Source organism: Pipistrellus kuhlii, unplaced genomic scaffold, assembly GCF_014108245.1.
Source record: "Pipistrellus kuhlii isolate mPipKuh1 unplaced genomic scaffold, mPipKuh1.p scaffold_m20_p_2, whole genome shotgun sequence".
In the NCBI taxonomy this organism is placed as follows: domain Eukaryota; kingdom Metazoa; phylum Chordata; class Mammalia; order Chiroptera; family Vespertilionidae; genus Pipistrellus; species Pipistrellus kuhlii.
In genome coordinates, this window is record NW_023425515.1 from 91428239 (window position 1) to 91454904 (window position 26666).

Here is a 26666-nt window from a genome sequence, read left to right on the forward strand (position 1 = left end):
AGGGGGGATAAATGGTCATGGAAGGAGACGTGATTTGAGGTGTTGAACACATAATACAATATACAGACGATGTACTATAGAACTATACAGCCGAAACTTACATAATTTTATTAACCGATGTCACCCCAATAAATTCAACTTTAAATAAAAAAGAACTTCAGGGAGCCACAGACCCAAGGACAGTCTGTGGAGATTAAAGCAAACCCTGAACCCAAAAGACCCCTCTGTCAACATGTGGAGGAAAACAAGGTGGGTGTGCCGCGCCCCCTTTGAGAGCCCTGCCACCAGCCGGGAGAGCCTGGGGAAATCCCGGGAATTGGACCTGAGAGGGAGATGCGGCGGCGGCAAGCAAGAACCGCGATCTCAGAAATATTCATCACTCATTATTCACCCCTGCGCCAAAGAGCCCTGGCGGAATCTGCAGACAAACCAGCCAGAGCACCCCTCCAGCCCGCCTCTTTCCCTCCCGGGAAGGTCCCTGCGACCCAGGCAGCGGGCGCACACGGCGGACAGCGCGCCTTCCGGTGCCCGGTGCCTGGTGCGGAGGTGAGAGGCTCGGCCACTCCTTTCCCGGAAGGCGACAGGAGGCCTGCGAGGGTCTGGGCGTGGGGATGCACGGAGTGTGCTGCCCCTGGGGTGGGAGCTGTGAGGGTCGGTGGGGAAGGGAAGAAGCACTGAAGACCGAGGAGGATTAAAGAAAAGTGGGCAGAGTCACTTTTTCAAGTGACTGATGCCCTGCAAAAGGCACGCTTTGAGGAAAGATTCATCAGTAGGTAGAAACCCTTATTGCTTCACAGATGACAGGTTTGTCCAAAAAAAAGTGAATTAAGGAGAGACTTCTGGGACCTAGGGGTAAAATGGAGTGATAGAATTAGTTATATTTTAAGTGGCAGCTTTAAGGAGAATTAAAGCACACAGTGCTGAGGGAGGAGCAAAGACTTTTAAAAACCACTTCCCCTGCCTTTTGTTTCTGTAACAAGTTATCCTCCGAAGCGGTGCAGACTCTGAAGTGCAGGAGCGCCTGCAGGTCCGTCCAAAGCGTTGCTCCTGAGCTGCCAGCCTGAAAGTTGAAGCCACTCTTCACTTGGGACCAAACCTCCCTCAGGTTTGGACACAGTTCTCCATTTCCTGAGAGGATTTTCTGTCAACGCCTGTGACAGGAGAGGATTCAGGACCAGAAAAGACTCAGGTATTGTCTAATTCATTTTCATTACCTACATCTTCAGGTTGAAGTTTGTGGGTCCACAAGTCATGTTCTCTTAGGATTTTGATTCTCTTTGAAATAGCTTGTATGTGAACACACCCACTTCTGTTTTCTTGCCTCCTGCCGTTCCTTGCTGCGTTCATCTAAGGAAAAGAAGATGGAAATGTCTCCAATAAAAAACAGTTGCTTATCAGTATTATAACAGATGGTCCCAGTGACAAAAGTGGTGGTGATATTAGTCCTACATTAAATTTTAATTTGGGTTTCATTCTACTGATTCCATTATCTTTATATCTATAGGAAGATAAAGTAAGGTAACATCCACGTTGTTTCTTGCATAGTTTATGGCTAAAGGATATTTGCTGGTAGAATCCAAAAGAAATAATTCTATTCTAAGGAACGCTGATATTTTAAAATGAGAAGATCACATTTCTTAGAAAAGCATTAAAAAGATTTTATTGCAATCCTCTATGTTTTGAATTTCAGGAGAAAATAAGGTTTGGATTCTTAGGCTGGCCCCACATGTGGGTAACAGATAACATTTTCCAACGAGCTGAGCATATTTCTTCCCTGGTGATGCTCCCCCACTCCACAGTTACATGCGGAGGAGAAGGGACCACGGAAATAGCAGAGGGCTGTTCTAAGCAGAGCAAAAGCAGACAGCATCATGCCTTCGAGGCCAGCATGGCCACCGCAGTGCCTGGGCCAGCCTCAAGCCCACCCAGCCAGCCGCTATTGCTTATGGTCATTATTTGGCAATGTGCAATGTGCCTTTTTTGGCAAGGTTTAAGGACACATTAGAAATAGATTTATTTACCGTTCCAGTGGATTATTACATGTCATAAAAATGTTCTTGAGGGAGGCTTAATAAAGTGAAAATACAATACAAGATGGGGCAAAAGTAGGTTTACTGTTGTTCATATAGAAAATAGTACAATAATTAATAAATGAGAATGCAAGAATAAACTTTATTTCACATATGCACAACTGTAAAACTACTTTTGCTCCAACTTGTATTATACATTTAATGATAAAAAGTGTTACAAAATTTAGTTTGATACACACACATACATGGGAACATACACACAATCCTATATAATAACAGTGTAATATACAAATAGACCAAAAGGCAGAACAACTGAACAACCAATCAAAGCATGATATGCTAAGGCTGCTCAACAGCTCACTATGATGTGCACTGACCACCAGGGGGCAGATTCTCTGACTGGTAAGTTAGCTTGCTGCTAGGGTCCCACCAATCAGGACTGAGCTAGATGGGCTGGACATGCTCTGAAGCCCTCCGATGGTCCCTCCCTGGCCTGATCGTGCACCAGTGAGGGTGCCAGACACAGGGCTCATGGCTGGCAAGCACTGCTGCTGCAGTATGAGCCTCTCCCGATTGGGACTGATTGGGCTCAAGCCCACAGCAGGCACAGTGGGGCTGGGATGAGCAGAAGCAGCAGGTAGGAGCAGTAGGTGACATTGGACTGCAGGTTTCAGCCCAATATTCCAACCACCCAGAGGGACCCCGCCTGAGCATGAATTCATGCACTGGGCCACTAGTATATATACAAGGCTGGAGGGTATTCAGCAAAATGTTAATGATTATATTTGGGTGGTGGGAATATAAGTAATAATTTTTTTTTTTATCTTAACCCAGGGATATTTTTCCATTAATTTTTAGAGAGAGAGTGGAAGAGAGTGGGAGAGATAGAGAGAAATATCAATGTGAAAGAGACACATTGATTGTTTACATCCCACATGCACCCCAAAATCGAGCCTGCAAGCAAGGTACCTATTCTTCACCGGAATTGAACCCAAGACCCTTCAGTCCTAGGGCTGATGTTCTATCTATTGAGCCAAACCAGCCAGTGCAGTAATTTTATTATTATTATTATTTTTTACTTCTTTATAGCTTCCAAATGTTCTATCAAACTCATGTATTAGTTTTATGACCAGATTTTAAAGTTAGTCCAAAAAGCTAATATAGAAACAGGAAACTAAGCCTTATGTACTTCAGTTGTCACAATATCTTTAGTCTGGTGTTAATTTTCTTTTTTCAGTGCATTCCTAATTAATAGGGGTTGCTGCATTTTTGAACAAGGGAAAGCTACAAAGGAATTTTCACAGCTGTAAAACCCACATGATCACAAGGCTCCAAGGGAGGCTCCACATGATCACAAGGCTCTAAGTGGCTTTGGACAGACTGAGTTTCACCGTAACAGCTGCAAACAGAACTGGCCACTTAGGACCCTTCAGGAAGTCCTCTGAGGGTACCACAGTCCCTGTGTGTGATTGTATGAGGCCTTTGCTCAAACCATAGTTACAACTCCGAGCTGTGCTGTTTTTCAGAATGAAAGTGAAAGGCAGAGGAATCACCTGCTTGCTGGTTCCCTTCGCCGTGATCTGCCTGGTGGCCATGCCCGGCGGCAGCGCCTGTCCTCGCCGCTGTGCCTGCTATTTGCCCACGGAGGTGCACTGCACGTTTCGGTACCTGACCGTCATCCCAGACAGCATCCCGCCCAATGTGGAACGTATCAACTTAGGGTGTGTGGGGGCCCTCGTCCTGTCCCCTTCTCAAGGAGGGATTGTCCCCCAGGACTTTGGGAGACTAACCACAATTGTAATAATAATATTTCTCTTCTGAAATGATTGCTTGAGGATTCTAAGTTTGCTAGGCCAATAAGGACATTTAACTCGTAAGCTTTTATTAGGAGGAAGTTCTAGAGCCTGAAGTGACTCTTGGTAGGTTTCAAGGTCCATGGCTATAGAAAAGCTTCATTTTAGCTACATTTGTGCTAGAAAATAATATTGCTCTTGTTAAGAATTAGGGCTATGGCCTGATGAATCTCAGAGGGAAGATGGAGGTGGGTGGGAAGAGGTTAATGGAAGAACCTATATGCACATGTGCATGAGCCATGGACACAGACAGTAGTGTGGTGAAGGCCAGGGGTGCAGTGGAGGGGTCAGTGGAGGAAAAAAAAGGGGGGGGACACTGTAATACTTTCAACAGTAAAGATAAATAATAAAAATAGAATTAGGGTTATAATATATCAGTAAGAGATAACAGGACAGCTAGGAGTGTCCTATATATATAAAAGATATGTGTGAAACATAGGTTAGATCTTTTTTGAAGGCCTTTGGGTTTTTTCTATATAAGCTGATTTATTTCAAATGCTTTTTAAAATGCATACCTAATTAAATCTATCAAAAGGTGGCTATAATTTTAAAATCCATAAACAGCTAAATGAAAATATGTGTACTCAGACCTAATATAATTTATTTGACATTAGTGAGCATCTACTATGTGCCAAACACAATGGATGATACCAGGCATTCAATGAACAAAATATATATATTTACTCCTAAAAGCCATAAATTTTTTTCGGGGGGTGGGGAGTATTTTTAATAGTTTGCTGATTTTTAGAGAAAGGAAGAGAGAGAGAGAAAAACATTAATGTGAGAGCTCAGCATCCATTGGCTGCCTCCTGCATGCCTGTTACCAGGGATCAAGCCCACTACCTGGGCATGTGCCCTGACCAGGATTCAAATCAACAACCTTTTGGTTGGACCGTGTTCAACTGAGCCAGGGCTAGAAACTATAGTGAAAGGGAGAAGACAGATGTACATTTAGTATAACTTAATAAGAACCATAATACAGCAAAGGGATTTAGGAGCAATCACTGACAATAATAGCTGCCATTAATTGTATGCTTTCTATACCCAGGCATTGAGCTAAGCACTCTTCCTGTATTCATTCATTTAATCTTTTTTGTAAAGTTTATAAAGTGCCATTCTTTTTTAAAAAATATGTTTTTATTGATTTCAGAGAGGGAGAGGGAGAGAGATACATCAATGATGAGAAAATTATTAATCAGCTGCCTCTTTCATGCCCTACACTGGATAGAACCCATTACCCTATCATGTGCCTGACAGGAAATCAAAACTGTGACTTCCTACTTCATAGGTCAACACTCAACCACTAAGCCACACAGGCTGGGCTCATTTAATATTCCTAACCACTTTGGAGTAGGTCCTACTATTTGCATTTTACAAATGAGCAGACTGAGGCACAGAAAGGTTACTGATTTTATTCAGGGATGCTCTTGAATTCATAAGGATACCAACTCCCTGAGTTCATAATCACAACCAAACCATTTGGCTTCAGAACCCAGGTTTCTTAGTAACTACTTTATAATGGTGGATTCCACCTGGAAGAGTGAGGGGAACATGTGGTAAAAGAATGTGCTGGGGGGCGGGGAGGGGTGTCTTAAAAGTGTTCACAAAGGGGTGGGAGGTGAGTTATGGCATTCCAACCTGAAAGAACAGCATACACCTAGAGGTTTGAAATGAAAAGGAATGTGGCATGTTCTGGGAATATGAATAAGGTGATTGTAACAGACTGCAAGGGTTGGTAGAGTGTAGACCTTCTGTGGCATTTGATGAATTTCAATATTTCAAGCACTGTGTTATCTTCTTAGAGCACCGATGCAACAAGAGAGGCGTGTGTGTGTGTGTGTGTGTGTGTGTGTGTGTGTGTGTGTGCACGTGCATGCATATGTTGGCTCTTGCTTTGACATTTGGACTTGAGTTGACAGGCTTAGCTTATGCCTAGAATGCCATTTGTATTTCAGGTACAACAGTTTGGTCAGACTGACAGAAACAGATTTTTCTGGCCTGAATAAGCTGGAGTTACTGATGCTGCACAGCAATGGTATTCACACAATCCCGGCTAAGACCTTCTCAGATTTGCAGTCCTTGCAGGTGAGACCAGGTGGGAAAGGGGCAAGTTAGAGAGGTAAGATGTTCCTCCAAAAACTGCCTGTTCCTACTGCATTCCAAAACCAACATTCTGTAAATTAGAAGTAGACATCATGAGAGAATGTCAAAGTGCATTGGCCTGCCCTGGTTACCTGAGCCTCGGGCAGCCCTGGGCGGATGGGCAAGCCACTATCCGAGGCTTGCCTGTGCCTTGGTCTGGCCCTTGGCAGCTGGGGGGCTGAGGGGAATGGGGGACTCCCGAGGCAGGCATGTGGAGTGGCCGGGCTGGGTTTGGGGCTGAGGGGACTGGGCACTTCTATCTTGTGGCTGTGTATGCTACCATATTTGAGAATGTGGCAGTCAATTAATATATTCCCTCGTTATTGGTTGTAGGCACCGCCATCTTTGAGAATGAGGTAGCCAATTAGCATATTTCCTCCTTATTGGCTGTGTGTGCCACCATCTTTGCAACGGCATGCAGGTCAATTAGCATATTCCCCCTTTATGAGATAGGATATGTGTTCAGAGGACTATATTGCATACATATTCTTCATTAAGTTCTCCAACAAAAATACTAGTGACCAGGTCTTGAACAGATATTGAGGGCCACTGAGTTTGAGCTTATGCTTCCAATTTAGTTTGTCTTTGCTTATTAGGGAACTTGATATTCCAGAAAAGTACCCTCAACAAAAAATGATGTCAAATCAGGAAAAATTATGAGAAACCATTGTTTTTACTAGCATTTTTTTTGTAGAGAAAATATGTTTAATAATTGAAGAATAAGTTGAAGAATTCCCACACACAATTGACCTATTCAAAAATTATTTAATTCAAAATCAGTTAAAATCAATTTACTCATAATAACTAAAAAATAGAAAACTCCCCAAATGTTTATAAACTGATAGATGGATAAACAAATATGTTACATGTATGTAATGAAATACTATTCAGCAATAAAAAGAAATGAAGGGCTGATGGATGGTAAACATGCATGGGTCTTAAAAATATCAGGCAAATTCAAAATAAAAGCTAGACACAAAAGACCACATGTTGTTGATCCCATTTATTTTATATTGTTTTTCTTTATTATTATTTTTTTAAACTTTATTGTTGAAATCATTACATATGGCCCCCTTTTTCTCCCATTCATCCCTTTCAGCCTGTCCCCAACCCCTACACCAGGCCTTTATCCCCTATTGTCTGTGTCCATGATTTATGCATATATACATACAAGTTCTTTGTTTGGTCTTTTTCCACCCATGCTCCATCCCCCACCTTCCCTCTGAGATTTCAGTGTCTGCTCCACTCATCTATGTCTCTAGATCTATTTTGTTCACCAGTTTATTTTGTTCATTATATTCACTTATGAGTGATACTTGTCTTTCTCTGACTGGTTTATTTTACTTAGCATGATACTCTCCAGGCTCCTCCAGGCTGTCTCCAAGGGTAAGAGATCCTTATTTTTTTTATTGCTACAGTAGAGGCCCAGTGCATGAAAATTTGTGCACTCAAGGTGGGGGAGTCCTCTCAGCCTGGCCTGTGCCCTCTCACAGTCCGGGACCTCTGAGGGGTGTCCACCTGCCAGCTTAGGCCCGCTCTGTGCCCTCTTGCAACCTGGGAGCCCTTGGTAGGGAACAGGCCTAAGTTGATAGTTGAACATCCTTAGTGCTGCCGTGGAAGCAGGAGAGAAAGTGCACTGACCACCAGGGGGTAGCTCCTGAGTTTCCCCAACCCAGCATTGGGGGTGCACCTTGAGGTTCCCCATCAAGCCCTGTTGGGTAGGGAGCACAGCCTGAGGTCCCCTCTCAAGCCTAGCGAGGCAGTGGGGCACGGCCTGGGGTCCCCTGTCAAGCCTTGCCAGGTAGAGGGTGCAGTCTGAGGTTCCCCAGCCTGGTGCCAGGGTGGGGGTCATGGCCTGAGGTCCCCTGTCAAGCCCCACCTGGTGGAGGCACGGCCTGAGGTCCCTTAGCCTGGTACTGGGGCAGAGGGAGCAGCCTGGGGTCCCCTAGCCCAGCACCAGGACAGAAAGTGCACCTAGAGGTCCCCCATCAAGCCCCTTCAGTTCCCTGGCCTGGCACCAGGGCGGGGGGTACAGCCTGAGGTCCCCAACCTGATGCCAGGGCAGGGGCATGGGTTAGGTCCCCTGTCAAGCCCCATGGGAGGAGGGTGTAGCCTTAAAACCCTGCTGATTGCTCATTAAGGCTTCTTATGGGAACTTGGCCTCAGCTGTGGTGCAGCCATCTTTGTGATGGAGTGATGGTCAATTTGTTGCATATTCCCTCTTTATTATCTAGGATAGTATTCCATGCTACATAAAAGTGCCACAGCTTTTGTATCCACTCATCTACTAATGGGCACATGGGCTATTTTCAGATCTTAGCTATTGTAAATTGAACTGCTATGAATATAGGGGTACATACATTCTTTCTTAGGATATATTTCCAGAAGTGAGTCAAATGGCAGTTCCATATTTAATTTTTTAAGGAAACTCTATACTGTTTTCCATAATGGCTACACCAGTCTGCATTCCAAACGGCAATGTACTAGGGTTTCCTTTTATCCACAACCTCCCCAGCACTTATCATTTCTGATTTGTTGATGGTACCCATTCTAACAGGTGTGAAGTAATACCTCATTGTCATTTTAACTTGCATCTTTCTGATGATCAGTGACTGAGCATTTTTCATGTTTCCTGGCCATCTGTATGTCCACTTTGAAAAAGTATCTACTTAGATCTTTTGTCCTTTTTTAAATTGGATTGTTTGTCTTCCTTTTTGTTAAGTTGTATGAATTCCTTATATATTTTGGATATTAACCTTTTATCAGATGTGTCATTGTCAAATATGTTCTCCCTTTTCATTTTGTTGATGGTCTCTTTTGCTGTACAGAAGCTTTTTATTTTGATGTAGTCTCATTTGTTTATTTACTCCTTAGTTATCTTTGCCCTAGGACAGTGGTTGACAAACTCATTAGTCAACAGAGCCAAATATCAACAGTACAATGATTGAAATTTCTTTTGAGAGCCAAATTTTTTAAACTTAAACTTCTTCTAATGCCACTTCTTCAAAATAAAATCACTCAGGCTGTGGTATTTTGTGGAAGAGCCACACTCAAGGGGCCAAAGAGCTGCATGTGGCTTGTGAACTGCAGTTTGCTGACCATGGCCCTAGGAGATGTTTGGTAAACATATTACTACCAGAGATTTTGCTGCCTATGGTTTCTTCTAGGTTTTTTATGGTTTCACATCTTCACATCTTGCATGTAAGTCTTTTATCCATTTTGAGTTTATTCTTATGTATGGTGTAAGTTGGTGATCTGGTTTCATTTTTTTTTTTTTTTTTTTGTATTTACCTGTGCAATTTTCCAATGCCATTTATTTAAGAGACCATTTTGACTCCATTGTATGTTCTTGCCTCCTTTGTTAAATATTGATTAAGCATAATGGCTTAGGTTGATTTCTGGGGTTTCTTTTCTGTCCCATCGGTCTATATTTTTGTTTTTGTGCCAATACCAGGCTGTTTTTATTACAATGGCTTTGTAGTATAACTTGATATCTAGTATTGTGGTCCCTCCACTTGGTTCTGTTTCTCAAGATTGCTGTGGCTATTTGGGGTCTATTTTGGTTTCATATATATTTTGGAGTATTTGTCTGTGAAATATGCTGTTGGTATTTTAATGGGGATTGCATTTAACCTGTAGATTGCTTTGGGTAGTTTGGACATATTGATGATGTTGATTCTACCAATCCATAAACGCTATATATTTTTCAACTTTTTTAAATCTTCCTCTATCTTTTTCTTCAACGTTTGTAGTTTTCCAAGTATAAGTCCTTTATTTTTTTGGTTAAGTTTATTTATAGGTTTGTTAATTTTTTAAAATACATGTATATATTATTGATTTTTTACAGAGAGGAAGGGAAAGGAATAGAAAACTAGGAACATCAATGAGAGAGAAACATCGACCAGCTGCCTCCTGCACACCCCCCAGCAGGGATGTGCCCACAACCAATGTACATGCCCTTGACCCTGGGAACCTTCAGTCCACAGGCCGATGCTTCATCCACTAAGCCAAACCATTTTTGGCATGTTAATTTTGTTGTTGTTATGGTTAATGGGATTATTTGTTGGGTTTCTCTTTATGAGAATTCACTATTGGTGTATAAAAATTCCATACATTTCTCTGTGTCAATTTGTATCCTGCTACACTGCCAAACTCCTTTAGTAAATCTAACAGTGATTTGGTGGAGTCTTTAGGGTTTTCTATGTACAATGTAATTTTATCTGTGAATAATGAGAATTTTGCTCCCTACTTTCCAATTTGGATGCTTTTATGCTTTTTTTGTTTGTTTGTTCGTTTTTTCTTGTCTGATTGCTTTGGCTAGCACTTCCATTACTATTTATATAACAAAAGCCTAAGTGACTGTTATGGCAGAACGACCAGAATGACCGGTCGCTATGATGCACACTGACCACCAGGGGGAAGATGCTCAATGTAGGAGCCATCCCCTGGTGGTCAGTAAACTCCCACAGGGGGAGCACCGCTCAGCCAAAAGCCAGGCTCATAGCTGGCGAGCACAGTGGTGGTGGTGGGAGCCTCTTCTGACTCTGCAGCAGCACTAAGGAGCAGCGAGCTGAGTGATAAGGAGCAGGGGGCAGGTAGGCGGTAAGGAGTGAGGGGTCCTGAACTGCAAGAGGGTGCAGGCTGGGCTGAGGACACTCCCCTTCCAGTGCATGAATTTCATGCAGCGGGGCTTTAGTGTTGAATAAGAGTGGTGAAGGCAGACATTCCTGTCTTATTCCTGTTCTTGGGAGAAATGCAGTGGTGCCTGGCATAAAGAACGCCTCGCACAGCGAACGCTGCACACAACGAACTTCATTTCATGATTCCTACAACGAACTTCGTTTCACACAACGAAGTCGCCCGAGCCTCCACGACTTTTATGTCATCTTAGCATATTTTATGCTACAGAACGAATTATTTTTTTTAACATGTATTGTTATGGGAAAATGCGTTTCACTAACGAACTTTTCGCATAACGAACTTGCTCCTGGAACGAATTAAGTTTGTTGTGTGAGGCACCACTGTGGTTTTAGTTTTTGCCCATTGAGTATAACGTTGGCTGTCACATATGGCATTTATTATGTTGAATTATGATACCTCTATTCATTCTTTGTTGAGAGTTTTTATCAAAAATGAGGTTGAATTTTGTTGGATGCTTTTTCTTGGTCTATTGATATGATCATGTAATTTTTGTATTTCAATTTGTTTATGTGACATATCATGTTTATTGTTTTGTGAATATTATATCCACCTTGCATTCCTGGAATAAATCCTACTTGGTCATGGTGTATGATCTTTTTACAATATTTCTGGATCTGATTTGCTAATATTTTGTTGAGGATTTTCACATCTATGTTCATCAGGATATTAGCCTGCAATTCTCTTTCTTTGTAGTGTCTATATGGTTTTGGAATAAGGGTAATGTTGGCCTCATAAAAAGAGATTGGAAATGTTCCTTCCTCTTGGATTTAAAAAAAAATAATTTAACGAGGATAGGTGCTAGTTCTTCTTTGAATGTTTGGCAAAACTCTCCTGTGAGACCATGTGAACTAGGGTTTTTGTTTGCTGGGAATTTTTATTTTATTTATTACTGCTTTAATTTCCTCAATTGTTAGTGGCCCGTTCGTGTTTTCTGATTCTTCCTGATTCAGTTTTGGAAGATTGTATTTTTCTAGGAATTTCATCCCATTTCATCTAGGTTGTCCAACTTGTTGGCATATAGTTGTTCATAGTATTTTCTTATAATCCTTTGTGTTGTTACTTCACCACTTTCATTTCTGATTTTAATTATTTGGGTCCTCTCTCTTTGTATCTTGATGAGTCTGGCTCAAGATCCATCAATCTTCTTTATCTTTTCAAAGAACAAGCTCTTGGTTTCATTGATCTTTTGTATTGTTTTTTATTTTTTTAATCTCCAAGTCAGTTATTTCTGCTCTAATCTTTATTATTTCCTTCTTTTTACTTACTCTAGGTTTTTCTTGTTGTTTTCTTTCCAATTCTTTTTATCCTATTTTTTTTTTTTTAAATGTTGACACCAAGCAAATACAAAGAAACAAAGTAAATTAGTGGTTTACTATGGCAAGGAGGATGCACAAAATGACTTCTAAAGAGAATCAATTTTTACTTCTGGCTGATGAAAATTTTCTAAAATTATATAATGGAGATGTTTCTATAACTCTGTGATTATACTAAAAGCCAGAGAATTTTATGGCATAGTGAATCATGTATCACATGATTTATAGGAAGAGATCTTTCAAAGAATATATATGCATATATGCTTAGTCCATGGACACAGAGGCCTGGGGCCAATGGGACAGGATGAAGGGAGGCAAAGGTAGGCAGAGGAAGAGGAAATGGGGGACATGTGTAATAGTCAACAATACAAAATAATAATACTAAAAATAAAAACTAATTAAAAAGAAAGCCATTATAAATGTGAGAAATAAAATCAATATATTTATGAAAAATTCAGATTCAAGAAATCTTAAATTTACATGAAATATCAAGCTACTTTTCAATATCTTAACATGGAAGTTTTCAATTATATGCAAAAGTAGCATAAGAAAATGAACCCAGTGTAGCATCATCAAGTTTTAACAGTTTTCAACACATATAGATGGTTTTCCCTATATCTTCACTCATGTCTTTTCCATTTCATTGCATTGTTTGTACAAAATACATGATTTCATAATTTCTCATCTGCAAATACTTCAATATATATCTGAAGGCTAAGGAATCTTTAAAAAATAACCACAATATTATTATTATATCTGTTTTATTGTGTTTTTTAATCTTTATTATTGATAATATTACAGATGTCCCTTTGTTTCTTGTGTGTGTTTTTTTCCATATTGACCCTCTCCTCTCCCCACCACCCCTCACATGCCATGACCACTCCATTGTCTGTGTCCATGGGTTAGGCATATCCTATATAATAAAAGGGTAATATGCAAATAGACAGAACGGCAGAAAAACCAAACAATCAATCAAATCGTAATATGCTAATGATATGCTAAGGCTGCTCAACAGCTCACTATGATGTGCACTGACCATCAGGGGGCAGATGCTCCAACTGGTAGGTTAGCTTGCTGCTGGGGTCAGGACTGAGGGAGATAGGCCAGACATACCCTGAGGTCCTCCTGCAGCCCTGCCCCAGCCCAATTGTGCAAGCCTGGCTTGCACCCTCTCATAATCCTGGACTCCCTCAGGGGATGTTGGAGAGCTGGTTTCAGCCAGATCCTGCAGGCCACTTCCCTTGGAGGGTGCCAGATGCAGGGCTCATGGATGGCGAGCACTGTGTGGCAGTGCAAACCTCTTCCTATTGGGACTGTTTGGGTGTGAGCCTACAGAAGGCACTGTGGGGCTGGGATGAATGGGAGTGGCAAGTAGGAGCTGTAGGCGGCACTGGACTGTGAGTCAACCTGATTCCTGCAGGCTACCCAGAGGGACCCCACCTATGCATGAATTCATGCATCAGGCCTTTAATCTGAGTATAAATTCACTGGTTAACTACTCCCCACCTATTCCCCAAACCATGTCTTCTCTCTGAAATTCATGAGTCTGTTCCACGCTTCTATATCTCTGGATCTATGTTGTTCATTGGTTTATTTTGTTCATTAGATTCCATATATGAATGAGATAATGTCATACTTGCCTTTCTCTGACTGGCTTATTTCACTTAGTATATACACCCAGCATAATACACTTCACTTAGTATAATACACTCCATACTTGCCTTTCTCTGACTGGCTTATTTCACTTAGTATAATACTGTTGTAAATTGTAAGAGTTCTTTCTTTTATACAGCTGTGTAGTATTCCATTGTGTAAATGCACCACATCATTTTTATCCACTCATCTGCTGATGGGTACTTGGGCTGTTTCCAAATATTATCTATTATAAATTGTGTTGCTATGAACATTGGGGTGCATATATTCTTTCTAATTGGTGTTTCTGGTTTCTTAAAATTTCAACAACAATTTCTTAGTATAGTCAAATGTTTGTGTGTTCAATTTCTTTGATGGTTTCATATTTAACTTGCAATTAATTTGCTTGAATTAAAACTCAAACAAGGAACACCCACTGCATCATATTAATCTCAGGATATGTTTTATTGATATGCTTTTCCCTTTTGTGATCATTCCTTTGCAAAGTAAATGTTCTTTTTATTCTTAGGTCTTAAAAATGAGCTATAACAAAGTCCGAAAACTTCAGAAGGATACTTTTTATGGCCTCAGGAGCTTAACACGGTTGCATATGGACCACAACATTATTGAGTTTATAAACCCAGAGGTTTTTTATGGACTCACCTTTCTCCGACTGGTGCACCTGGAAGGAAATAGGCTCACTAAGCTCCACCCAGATACATTTGTCTCTTTGCGCTACCTCCAGATATTCAAAACATCTTTTATTAAGTACCTATACCTGTCTGATAACTTTCTGAGCTCCCTCCCTCAAGGCATGGCCTCCTATATGCCTGATCTGGAAAGCCTCTATCTTCACGGGAACCCCTGGACCTGTGACTGTCATTTCAAATGGTTGTCTGACTGGATACAGGAGAAGCCAGGTATCTATACCATTTACTTCTTTGTCCTAATGCAATAGAAGCAACCTGGCTGGAGGAGCTTTATGAGGAAGTGAGGAGACCAAGGTAATTTAGGTGAAAAAAAAAACAAAGTCTAAATAATAATTAAGTAATAACAAATTATCTTAATTCTTTCATGAATTAATTGCTCATTGTTTCAAAGGTTGATGATCCAATCACCACACCTGGCTTTTGGTAAGTTGGGAAATAATAAATGTTCTTATCGTCCTTCTAGTCATCAGTCAATACATAATTTTTGGAAATCTATTTAAGGTTCTGAATTAGGTGATGGAAATACCAAGGGCACTGTCCCTGCTCTAACCACACTTCTAGTGGATTACAGAAAACCAAGCAATCAGAGTATGAAAGGTATGAAATGTCCTTTGATGGGAAAAGGAGAATTTACCGTGAAGAATGAAAGATCCATTCAGTCAGCAAGCAGTAATCATAAACCTGTGTGCACTGAGAACATAGGGATCCCAAAATGAACAAGACATATTAAGGTCCCTGCCTTCGTGGACCTTGCATTCTTAAGTCCATAAGGTAATGACTGAAAGGAACCCCTTGATTTCACCATCAAAGGGGGATGGTTGTTTACTTTGGAAAGAATGATGAGAGCTGGGTTGCCATGTGGGGAAGGTCGGGGGTGAGGGTGCAGTCTTCTCTTTGGAGAAGTTTGGCTTAAAGGGAGGGAGGAAGGTGGCAGGCAGATGGAAACATGCAAACAGGAGAGGGACTTGAGCATGTTCCAGGTGAAAGAAGGTGACAACACCACAGAAAGAGCAGATCATGAGCTGAGCAAAAGCCCTGAGAAGACAAGGGACAAGAGATCAGCTGGAGGAGTTTCCTTAGGAGGTATGAGGAAAAAGGAGGACTAGGTGAACGCAGAGGTAGGTGAGCTCCTAGGTCTGGTGGAGAAATCGTATTTGATAGCTTTTCCTCCTTCATAAAGTGGTGGGAGGGGTGCCTCAGGGAGATGGTAGGAAGGGGTCAAGGTTGAGAAAAGAGGAAAAGATTTAAAGTTACTGTTGTAAAATATATAAATACATGGCACATACTAGTATATGTATACAGTCATATATGTATATAGCTAGTTAATATAAGTACTCAAAAGTTAATACAAAATAATTAACTGAGCATTGTGAGGTATATTAGGCCAACAATCACCCTCTTTTCTTTCCAAGGGGTTTAGGATCTTCTAGATGAATATACTAATCATATAGAAAAACTATCAGGCTATGAATGTAAAACATCAAACAGTAATATTGAAGATTTTGTTCTATAAGAGCTCAAAGTTAGTAAAAATTATTATGCCTTGACTAAAAAGGAGAGAAATTGGGCCAGGGCATTAAAGATACATAGAAAGGAAAAGAACAACTAAGAAAGGAAGAAGCAGGGAGGCAACATGCTCAGTTTGTGCTGGCATTGTGCTAGCTACTTTTACTCCACATTCACAATAATCCTCAATTTATAGATGAAGAAACTGAGGCATAGAAAAGTTAGGTATCTTGGGCTTGACATTTAGACCCTTTATACATCAATTTTCTCACCTGAATTATAGGAATAATAATAATAACTGGAAAGAATAAAGTAGCACACAAAGTGCTTAACACAATGTATGAAATAAGCACTCAAATAAGTGTGTTATCATTATTTTCTTTTCCATCCAGATCACACACCTAAACTCAAAAAGCAGAAGTCAGAAGTCTAGATCTTTTACTAAAATGTATTTGGGATGAAGACACTGTTTGTACATAAAGGCCGATAATAAATTTCATGAGGAGGGCAATGAATGGCCCAGTTTTTCTGGCGTAGGGTCAGTATAGATGCAAAGTGTTTTGAAACCAGTTGCGGGGAGTGCTGAATGCTAGGCTAAAATGTTTATACCTTAAAAAAAAAAAAAAGGGGGGAGATTTTACAGTGAAGGCTTTTGAACAGTTTCCTACTGAAACATGTTTCAGGGATCCGCAATCTGTGAGTGTGAGCAGTAGACAGGGTGGACCAGAGTGGGCAGATCTGCTCAGGTGGTTCATATCTGGAGAATGACAGATCGAACTGTGAGTGACCACACCTGGATGTAGCTTCATAGACATTTGAAAGGCAGTAGGAATTGAGTGGGAGTTTCTCAATGCTTTTAGAAACCATGGAGAGATAAGGGAAGTGAGGAATTAGAAAGAATGCTTGCCTCCCTGCCTCTCTGCCTTCCTAAAATCTTTCCTGAGCATCAGTTGGCCAGGCCTGGGACATACATATAGACTAACAAGCATGGAGCTTACAGTCTTGTGGGAAGGCAGGCAACTAGACAAGTTGTTGTAATAGCCAGTGATGAGGGGTGGGATAAAAGAAGTGGGAAGTACAAGAATGTAAAGCAGAAAGCCTGTCTGGAAGAGCATTGTTTGGCTGGGCCCTGAAGGATGTAAGTAGTTGGCAGCAATGGGAGAGGGGTGTCAGACACCATGTGCATGGGAAGTGGAAGCAACATCACATGCCAGAGCCTTATGGGACATGGCAGAGGTGGGGAATGGAAAGCATTTCTGTGTGATTGGAACCTAGAGTGACAGAGGGAATGGAAGAGAAGAGGGAATTATCAGATTTGCATCTGAGGCAAAATACCAGATGGCCAGGGCCTGCTAACTCTGGTCCAGGTGCTAGCAGTAATAAGCAGAGCAAGATGTGCTCCAAATTCTGTGACAGGTTTTAATTAAGGCTCTGCCATGTCCTCTGCTGTTGCAGGGTCTGAGCCCCCAGTCACACACAGCTGGCTGGTAAGTGGGGGAGTGAGAAGAGCCTGTCCTGCAGGCTATAAGATTCCCAGGCTTGGCAGCTACCTACTCTGCATAGGCTTAGACTCTAAAATGTACTGAAGAAAGCTGAGCAGCCAGATCTATGTGGCATTACTTGTCACTCTAATGTAAATAGTCTTTGGTCCAAGGGGCTTCTTAAGACTTTGAGAGGACTTGTGCGTAAGTGGAAGGTGATGGGACCATGTCCAGCCACTCCAGTAACTGAGAGTTTCTAGAAGTCTAGTTCTTCTTCTAAATGTTGTGTCTCATGCATGAGATGGGAGCTATGGCATGGAACAGCATGGAAGTCCCCAGCTGCATATGTGTAAAGTAAAACTCTGTACTCTTACCGAGTATTTCAGTGACCAGTCATTTTAAATAGGCTCCCTGGAGTGATCTTTTTAAGTGGCCAGGCATGTGGTATGGGATTCTTGAAAGACAGGCTTCTATGATTTGTAAAGGCTTGGGCTGTTCCTAGCGCTACAAGACTTTCATGCTTTGGATTTCACCAAAATGTCAGATCTTTGAAGGGCTGCCCCATTGCTTGGGTACAATATTTTCCCTCATTACACCTGATCCTTCTCCAATAGACTCATGCTCATACTGTGTCTTCCTTCACTCTTCCACTCAGTCACACTCCATGCTCGACCAAATCCTTGCCTTCTACTAATTGGTTCTACTTGCTTCATTATCTCCTGCATCATCTGTTTCTCTACATTCTTTTTAAAAAAATTATCTTTATTGTTGTACAGATATCTGCCACATCCCCCGCCCCCATGACCTCCCTCTACATCTTACCCCATCCATCAGTCCTTCACTGAATTATTGTCTGTGTCCATGGATTATGCACATATGCATAATTTCTTTGGTTAATCTCTTCATGCCTTCTTATACCACCCTTTCCTCTGAGATTCAACAGTTTGTCCCATGCTTCCATGGCTCTGCATCTGTTTTGTTCATTGATTTATTTTGTTCATTAGATTCCACATATGAGTGAGATCATGTGATACTTATCTATCTCTGACTGGCTTATTTTGCTTAGCCTAATGCTCTCCAGGTCTCTCCATGCTGTCTCAAAGGGTAAGAGATCCTTCTTTTGTACAGCTGCGTAGTATTCCACTATGCAAATGTATCACAGCTTTTTTGTTTTGTTTTAAAAAATATTTTATTGATTTTTTTACAGAGAGGAAGGGAGAGGGATAGAGTTAGAAACATCTATGAGAGAAAAGCATCGAACAGCTGCCTCCTGCACACCCTCTACTGGGGATGTGCCCGCAACCAAGGTACATGCCCTTGACTGGAATTGAACCTAGTACCTTTCAGTCCACAGGTGGACACTCTATCCACTCAGCCAAACTGGTTTCAGCAGTATCTTGGGTTTTTAATGATATCCAAGGACTTATAATTTATCAAATATGTTATCTTTTAAAGGACAATGAAGTTCTATGACTCAAAACATTAAAATGAGGAAATAGAACTAAATGACTGTTAATAAAAAAAAGTAACAAACATAAGCATGTCATTTAGTTTCCCCAAGACTTTATTCAACTAATACTTATTGAGTATCACAGATGTATCAGGCATTTTCTACAAGACAGACAAAAGTATTTGTGCCTATGAATATAATGTTATGGCAGCATATATAGATAATTTTTTTTATTTATTTATTTATTTATTTTTTTAGAAATCAACCCAAGGATAAAAAAAATTAAACTTCCTATTAAACATCAAAATTTCCAAATTGTTGTTTTAAATTCTAGTAGAAGTTATTGCTTCAAAATGTTCAAATATTAATTCAGAGACCACAACCAGCAATAATTCAATTGTCATTTTTCCTAGATATAATAAAATGCAAAAAAGACAGAAGTCTCTCCAGTTCTCAGCAATGTCCACTCTGCATGAACCCCAGGACCTCTAAAGGCAAGCCCTTGGCTACAGTCCCAGCTGCAGCTTTCCTGTGTGTCAAGCCAACGATTGATCCATCTCTGAAACTGAAGAACTGGACTACTGTGGAAGACAGCAGTTCTGTGCCCATCTCTCCCCAAAATTTCATGGCACCTTTTGGCTCCCTTATTTTGAATGTGACAGACCAGTCTGGGAATGAAGCTAACATGGCCTGCAATATCCAAAAGCCATCAAGGACATCATCTATTGCATTCACTGAAGACAATTACTACATCAGGCTAAATACATCATTTTCTACATTTCTGGTGTGTAACATAGAGTACACTCACATTCAGCCAGTGTGGCAAATTCTGGCTTTGTACAGTGACTCTCCTCTGATACTAGAAAGGAGCCACTTGGTCACTGAAACACCACAGCTCCACTACCAGTATAAACAGAAGGCTCCTAAGCCTGAAGACATCTTTACCAACATAGAGGCTGATCTCAGAGCAGATCCTCCTTGGTTGATGCAAGATCAAATTTCCTTGCAGCTAAACAGAACTGCCACCACACTCAATACATTGCAGATCCAGTTCTCCAGTGATGCTCAGGTCACTTTACCACGGACAGAGTTGGGGTCAGTAAGACACAAATGGACCATGATTCTCAGGAATAACAATACCAAGCTGGAACACACTGTTTTGGTTGGTGGGACCATTGAGTTAGACTGTCCAGCCCAAGGAGACCCCTCCCCACATTTGGAGTGGCTTCTGGCTGATGGGAGTAAAGTGAGAGCCCCTTACATTAGTGAAGATGGACGAATCTTAATAGACAAAACTGGAAAACTGGAACTCCAGATGGCTGACAGTTTTGACACAGGCATTTACAACTGCATAAGCACCAATGATGCTGATGCAGATATTCTCACCTATAGGATTACTGTGGTAGAGCCCTACACAGAACCCTCTCATGAAAACGGGGCTCATCTTACCGTTTTCATTGGTGAAACACTTGATCTTCCATGCCATTCCACTGGTGTTCCTGATGCCTCTGTTAGCTGGGTTCTCCCAGGAAACACTGTGCTCTCTCAGTCCTCAAGAGAGAAACAGATTCTCAATGGCACACTGCGAATATTACAAATCACCCAAAAAGACCAGGGTTATTATCGTTGTGTTGCAGCCAACCCATCAGGGGTCGACTTTTTGATTAATCAAGTTTCAGTCAAAATAAAAGGGCCAAGCCCAGTGGAGCATAATATAGAAATGGATGGATCTGGATTTGATGAGCCTGATCCCACTGTGCACCTGAAGGACCCACCAGCTGCCCAACTCCTGACATCTGCTCCAATGGGAGGCGAGGCTGGAAAACGAGTCTTGAGCACAAGTAAGAAGCACAAATATCGGGATTTCAGACATTGGCGGCGTGGAGACTCAACAAATCGACGTTTCAGGGAGCATAGGAGGCAATTCACACCCTCTGCTCAGAGAATTGACCCACGGCACTGGGCAGAACTTCTGGAGAAAGCTAAAAAGAAGACAATGCCACAGAATCAAGAAAATTCCACAGTGGGGCCGCCTCCACTGGTCACCCAACTCCTAAAAATACCTGATGAGGAAGGAGACTCTTCAGGCATGCTTCCTCCAGATGAGGAATTTATGGTCCTCACAACTAAAGTGCCCAGTGTTCTGGAAAGGACAGTGCCTGATGGTTCCAGAAAAACCTCTGATAGCCCTGTGGCAACTATAATTACTGGTACTGAAGTCTCCCCAGTTGTCAGTCCACAGTTGCCACCACCTGAAAAACAAATAGATTTTAAACTATCTACTACTATTGAAGCTACAGCCATGTCAAGGAACATAAACCCAACCACATCAAGCAAAATGCAAGACACAAACAAACAACACGTATCCACTGTCTTTTCTCTACTACCTGAGATAACTCGATTTCAGGAAGCTGATGACATGGGGAGGAGAAGAGAGCATTCGCAAAGTGCACCTCCAATAACAGTGAGGATGAAGATCAAAGATGTCAATGCCAAAATGCTTAGTAATGCTAATAGCAAAACTGGTATAGTCTTAAGATCAGAAAATGCCACGAATGGTCACCAGCCATCTGTAACAGGAAGAAGTGAACTCAGAAGCAGTTACTTCAATTCTCACATGACTCAAAAGCTTACCACCTCAAGGCTCTCTTCAGTCCCATACAGTGCTGCTCACTCTCAGTTACAGATCCCTAGGAATAATGCAACTAACACCCCACTGTCCAGACGCTTTGGCAGACGGAGGAAAATTTGGGGGCGAGGACGAATTATCCATCCATACAGAACCCCAGTCCTTCCACGGCACAGACATGGCTTTGTGAGGCCACCATCCAGGGGGTCTTCTGAAGAGAGTACCACAGAGCTCAGAGCCGTGTGCCCATCCTGTGCTCCCAAAGAGAAGCTCACCACTCCCACCTCTGAGGGAGCAACCTTGTCTTCTTCAACTTCTTCTCCCATCACCCTCCCCAAAGCTGACATTGCCAGGGTCATCGCAGCCGAGCCTACAATCCTAGTCTACAACTTTAGTCCATCATTGCTACCTGGTAGCAAAGCAAATGTAGTTATTGAGAAAACACCACCCACAGTAAAAGACTTCAGTGCTGAAAGTACCAAAATGGTTCCACTTGGTACAGCCATGACTCATGCCCCAACATCCGTAACTATGGAAAAAACTCATGGAATAGATGGTGGTTACCTAAGTGTGTCTAACATTAGTGAAGCTAAACAAGATTCAATGATTACATCGCCACTTCCAGGGCCTACCACTGAACCATCTATGCCTGTGACTAGAGCCCTCACAAGACTTTCAAGAAGGAAAATTCCCTTGAATCAGATCTTTGTAAATAACTATATCCAAACAGGGAGCTTAAAGAGTCAGCATGCATTTGGTTCACAAGAAAGCACAGCCACAATGCTTTCTCAAACATCTCCCGCTTTACCCACAGATAACGTTTCCCCTTTTCACTTCACAGCACACTCAGCAAATGTGATGCAAATCCCATCTGTAACACTGGCTACTGCCCTCCACAGTGCCACTCCTATACACCATCCCGGAAGTCTTTCTGCAGAGGGAGAGCTGCCCTTCCCACCCGTTTCCCCAACACTTCGTAGTAGCTCAAGCAAGGAGCCCAGTACAAAACTCATGTCAGTGCAAAGAGCCACGCTGATGAGTCCTCTTACTGCCCCTGCTCCTATCAATATTAATAAAACCCAAGTAACCAGCACAGAAGTACAAAGCAAAAAGAAGCCTCCAAGCAGGAAGGACCCAGACCGCTCTGCCAGCCTGAGTTCTGGCTTCACTTTGCCCCCTACTGCGATGCTCCCTGCTCCAACCTCCATGGAAACTGCAGCTGAGCCCAGTATCTCTACTTTCACTCATCCCCGCCCAGAAAACACCAAGAGAATGGCAGGCACAGCTGATCTTTATCCAAGAACACTTAATAGGACAGCTGCAATTGAAGAAGCATCCCAAGAGACTACTCAGACTTTGAAGAGGACAACTGCTCCTGAAAGCACTTTGTCCAGCACACTGCACCAGAGGACCACAGCCGGGAACACACTCATTGGACACCCAGCCGTGCCACCGCTCCTAAGCAGCAGTGCCACTCCAATGCCAGTCTTCTCGTCCCCTCCCTCCAGTAATCCAAACGCAGTGGCAACTCCCCTTTTCCAGAGGAAGACAAATACAATGTTCCAGCTGCCTGAACCTTCAAGTCACAATGCCAATCCACAGCAATTAGCAGCAGAGGTAACAACATCTCCCAAGGCTCATCCAAATGCCAAGTTCACATTTGGAACCACCTACTTTATCTACTCTAGTCTGGCACCTTTTACTCCTATGCCAACACTAACAACGTTTAAACCACAGAACTCTAAGTCGTCTCCTACTCTCAGATCAGAAAACCACTTTTGGAATAAGTCCTACCTGGAAATTGCCCCAAAAGGCAAAAAGCCAGGAGTGAGCATGCTGCCTACTCCAGGCTTGCCAGAGGACAACACTCATGCTTCAAATTGGGACCAACAGAAAACTGCAAAGAGTGGCTCCGATAAGACACCAGCTCAAAAATTAACAACTCCTGAGCTTCTTCCTGTTGAGCCCTTGTCTAGGAAATTATTTGAAAGGCCCAGAATAGTTGGAGGAAAGGCAGCAAGTTTTACTGTCTCGGCCAACTCAGATGCCTTTCTTCCTTGTGAGGCTGTGGGAAACCCGCTGCCTACTATCCACTGGACCAGAGTCTCATTAGGTATTTAAACGTTTGTCCTCTTTAGTTAAGAAACAAACGAAAGAGTGTGTAATGTTTCAGGGTTACACATCCAAAGAATCAGCTTCAAGTTTCTCCAAAATACTGAAATCATTACCGTATTTCCTGGCATATAAGACAATTTTTGAAATGAAAAAAAGCCTGCTCAGATTGGCCAGAGTCAGAGAGGCGGTCTATTAAAAAAAGAACTGGTGTTGCTTCGGAAGTGGGGGGTAGTCTTGTACAGTGAATATAGGCCTAAACCTATGTTTTAACTGTAAAATTAGGGGGGTTGTCTTATATGCCAGAAAATACGGTACTATACTCATTTGACATTTGCTACATGGCCTTTTTGCTCATTAGAAGGTTTTAAAACATGTTAACTAGGAACATTTTTTTTTTAAATGCTCTTAAAGCAGATCCAAATAAAAATGATTTGAAAAAGAGGTAATTGTCATTTTATTGAACCATTGAGCTTTTTAATGAAAGCTATGGGGATTAAAAAAAAAAAATCTAGGAATAATTGTAGCAATGTGACATCTAGGTATCCTACTTTTAAATATATTTGTTCTCGGTAGCCTAACAAAAAGATAGCTTTCCTCTTGAGACGTCCACTTGAACAATTTGTTTTCTATCTGAACTTGGATGACCTGTGGCTTTCTCCTTCCAGGACTTGATTTGTCTACAAGGAAACAGAGCAGCAGGTTCCAGGTGCTCCCCAATGGCACCCTGTCCATACGGAGGGTGGACATTCAGGACCGGGGACAGTACCTGTGCTCAGCATCCAATTCATTTGGCAAAGACCATCTTCATGTCACCTTGTCCGTGGTCTCCTATCCCCCCAGGATCCTGGAGAGACCTACCAAGGAGATCACAGTCCATTCCGGAAGCACCGTGGAACTGCAGTGCAGAGCTGAAGGTAGGCCAATGCCTACGATTTCCTGGATTCTCCCAAACCAAACAGTAGTCTCAGAATCATCCAAAAAGATTGAGCAGGCCCTGGTGACATCTGACGGAACACTGGTCATCCGCAGTCTCAGCATTTATGACCGGGGCTATTACAAATGCATGGCCAGCAACTCCGCTGGCCAGGATTCACTGCTGGTTAAAATGCAAGTCATTGCCGCCCCGCCTGTCATTCTAGAGCAAAGGAGGCAGGTCATTGCAGGGACGTGGGGTGAAAGTTTGAAAATGCCCTGCACTGCAAAAGGAACTCCTCAGCCCAGTGTTCACTGGGTTCTCTCTGATGGCACTGAAGTGAAACCACTACAGTTTATTAATTCCAACTTGTTCTTATTTCCCAATGGGACGCTGTATATAAGAAATGTAGCCTCTTCAGACAGGGGCACTTATGAATGCATTGCGACCAGCTCCACTGGCTCCGACAGAAGGGTGGTAATTCTCACAATGGAGGAGCGAGAGACCATCCCCAGGATAGAATCTACATCCCAGACATGGAATGAGGTGAATTTTGGGGACAAATTACTACTGAACTGCTCAGCCATCGGCAAACCCAAACCCAAAATAATCTGGAGGCTACCATCCAAGGCTCTCGTGGACCAATGGCACAGGTAAACCACATCTTTGTGTTGATATTACCTTCTTTATCTACTTGACTGCACAACTTCTGAAATGGAAAAGTGACACAGTGAGTTTTAGACAACAGTTTTATTGAGCTTAGACTCTACACACAAACATAACTCTCTCAAAAGAGGCCTAATCCCACCCTGACCGGTTTGGCTCAGTGGATAGAGCGTCAGCCTGCAGACTAAAGGGTCCCAGATTCGATTCTGGTCAAGGGCATGTACATTGGTTGCCAGCAGGCAGCTGATCAATGTTTCTCTTTCATTGATGTTTCTTGCTCTCATTCCTCTCCTTTCCTCTCTATAAAAAATCAATAAAATTTAAATAAATTAAAAAATAATAAAATAAAGAGGCCTAATCCTTATATATGTAAAACCAACCTTTACCTGCCTAACTCTGAAGGCCAACTTCTTATTGAGTTTATATAGTTAGAAACAATAGAAAAATCTCATTTATTTTCAAGTTATGACAATTTTAAAATGGTAACTGTGTAAAAGTATTTATAATTCTTTGATCAAAAAAAGAATTCTTTCATTTCAATCAGTTAACGTCCATTATTTCACTCTTCAAATTCTCCTGTTAAACACTTTAAATTTGAGTATGATCTGTGCTAACTGTATCTGTCTTAAAATTGCAAAGCACTTTCTGAGTCAGAGCATGAAGACCTCCACAAAGTGGAGTAGGTCAGGACGCCATCACTCCGATGCCCTCAGACTCGCGCTTTCTCTAACAATCTGTTACCCGCCTGTGGACTCTGATTTTCATCTGATTTTCTATAGAGTTTAAACCATCTTTGAAAAGTAATAATTATAACTTATGTTCACTAATTTTTGTCATTTGCATGACTCTATGCAATGATTTTTATAATATGACAAAAAATGGGAATAAGTATATTTTAGATACTATTTGTTTTTCATTAATAGAGAATACCATGAAAATTAAATTTAACATAATAGATATGAATTTATATTCCTGCTGAGTTGAATAGATTTTTCTAACACACTATAAGTTAGTATTGAATATTATTAATGAATTTGTGATCTTTAATTCAAAAGTAAATGTTAAGTTTCAAATTTTGCAAATAAGTCAAATGTTAATTAAAATTAGATTTAAAATAAAAAAATACTGAGCTATGAAATGTAAATTTCAAAAGTGATATATTTGCTTACTATATGTATAGCCATCATATATTTCAAATACTTTATCTGTCTTTGCGTCTAATGTAACTCAGCATTTTTCTTTCTTTTTTGCTTTCAAGTAATTATAAGTATTGCATTAATGTTGAATGCCAGTTCTTTTTTATGAAATTAAAATATTTAAATAAATTCCAAGGCACATGGGGATGCATCCTAAATTGGGTCACACATAATTCTGCTATAGGTGATGAAGGAAATGCATTAATAACTAAGGGACTTCGCTGCACATCAGAATCATTTGGAAACTCAGACTCCAAATGCCAAGGCCACATTCCACACCATTTAAATCAGAAACTTCAGGGACCCAGGCATCAACATTATTTCATACT

At 41.5% G+C, this 26666-nt stretch overlaps 1 protein-coding gene across 1 annotated transcript in view; it reads left to right on the top strand.

Annotated features, from left to right (window-relative positions):
• The first annotated feature begins 3557 nt into the window (after positions 1-3557).
• IGSF10 (immunoglobulin superfamily member 10) overlaps positions 3558-26666 on the top strand; it is a 28847-nt gene continuing 5738 nt past the window's right edge. The window contains exons 1-5 of the mRNA XM_036443862.2: positions 3558-3751; positions 5839-5968; positions 14201-14591; positions 19232-23560; positions 24228-25128. Coding sequence (XP_036299755.1) covers positions 3558-3751; positions 5839-5968; positions 14201-14591; positions 19232-23560; positions 24228-25128 — 5945 coding nt within the window. The remainder of the gene's footprint in view (positions 3752-5838; positions 5969-14200; positions 14592-19231; positions 23561-24227; positions 25129-26666) is intronic.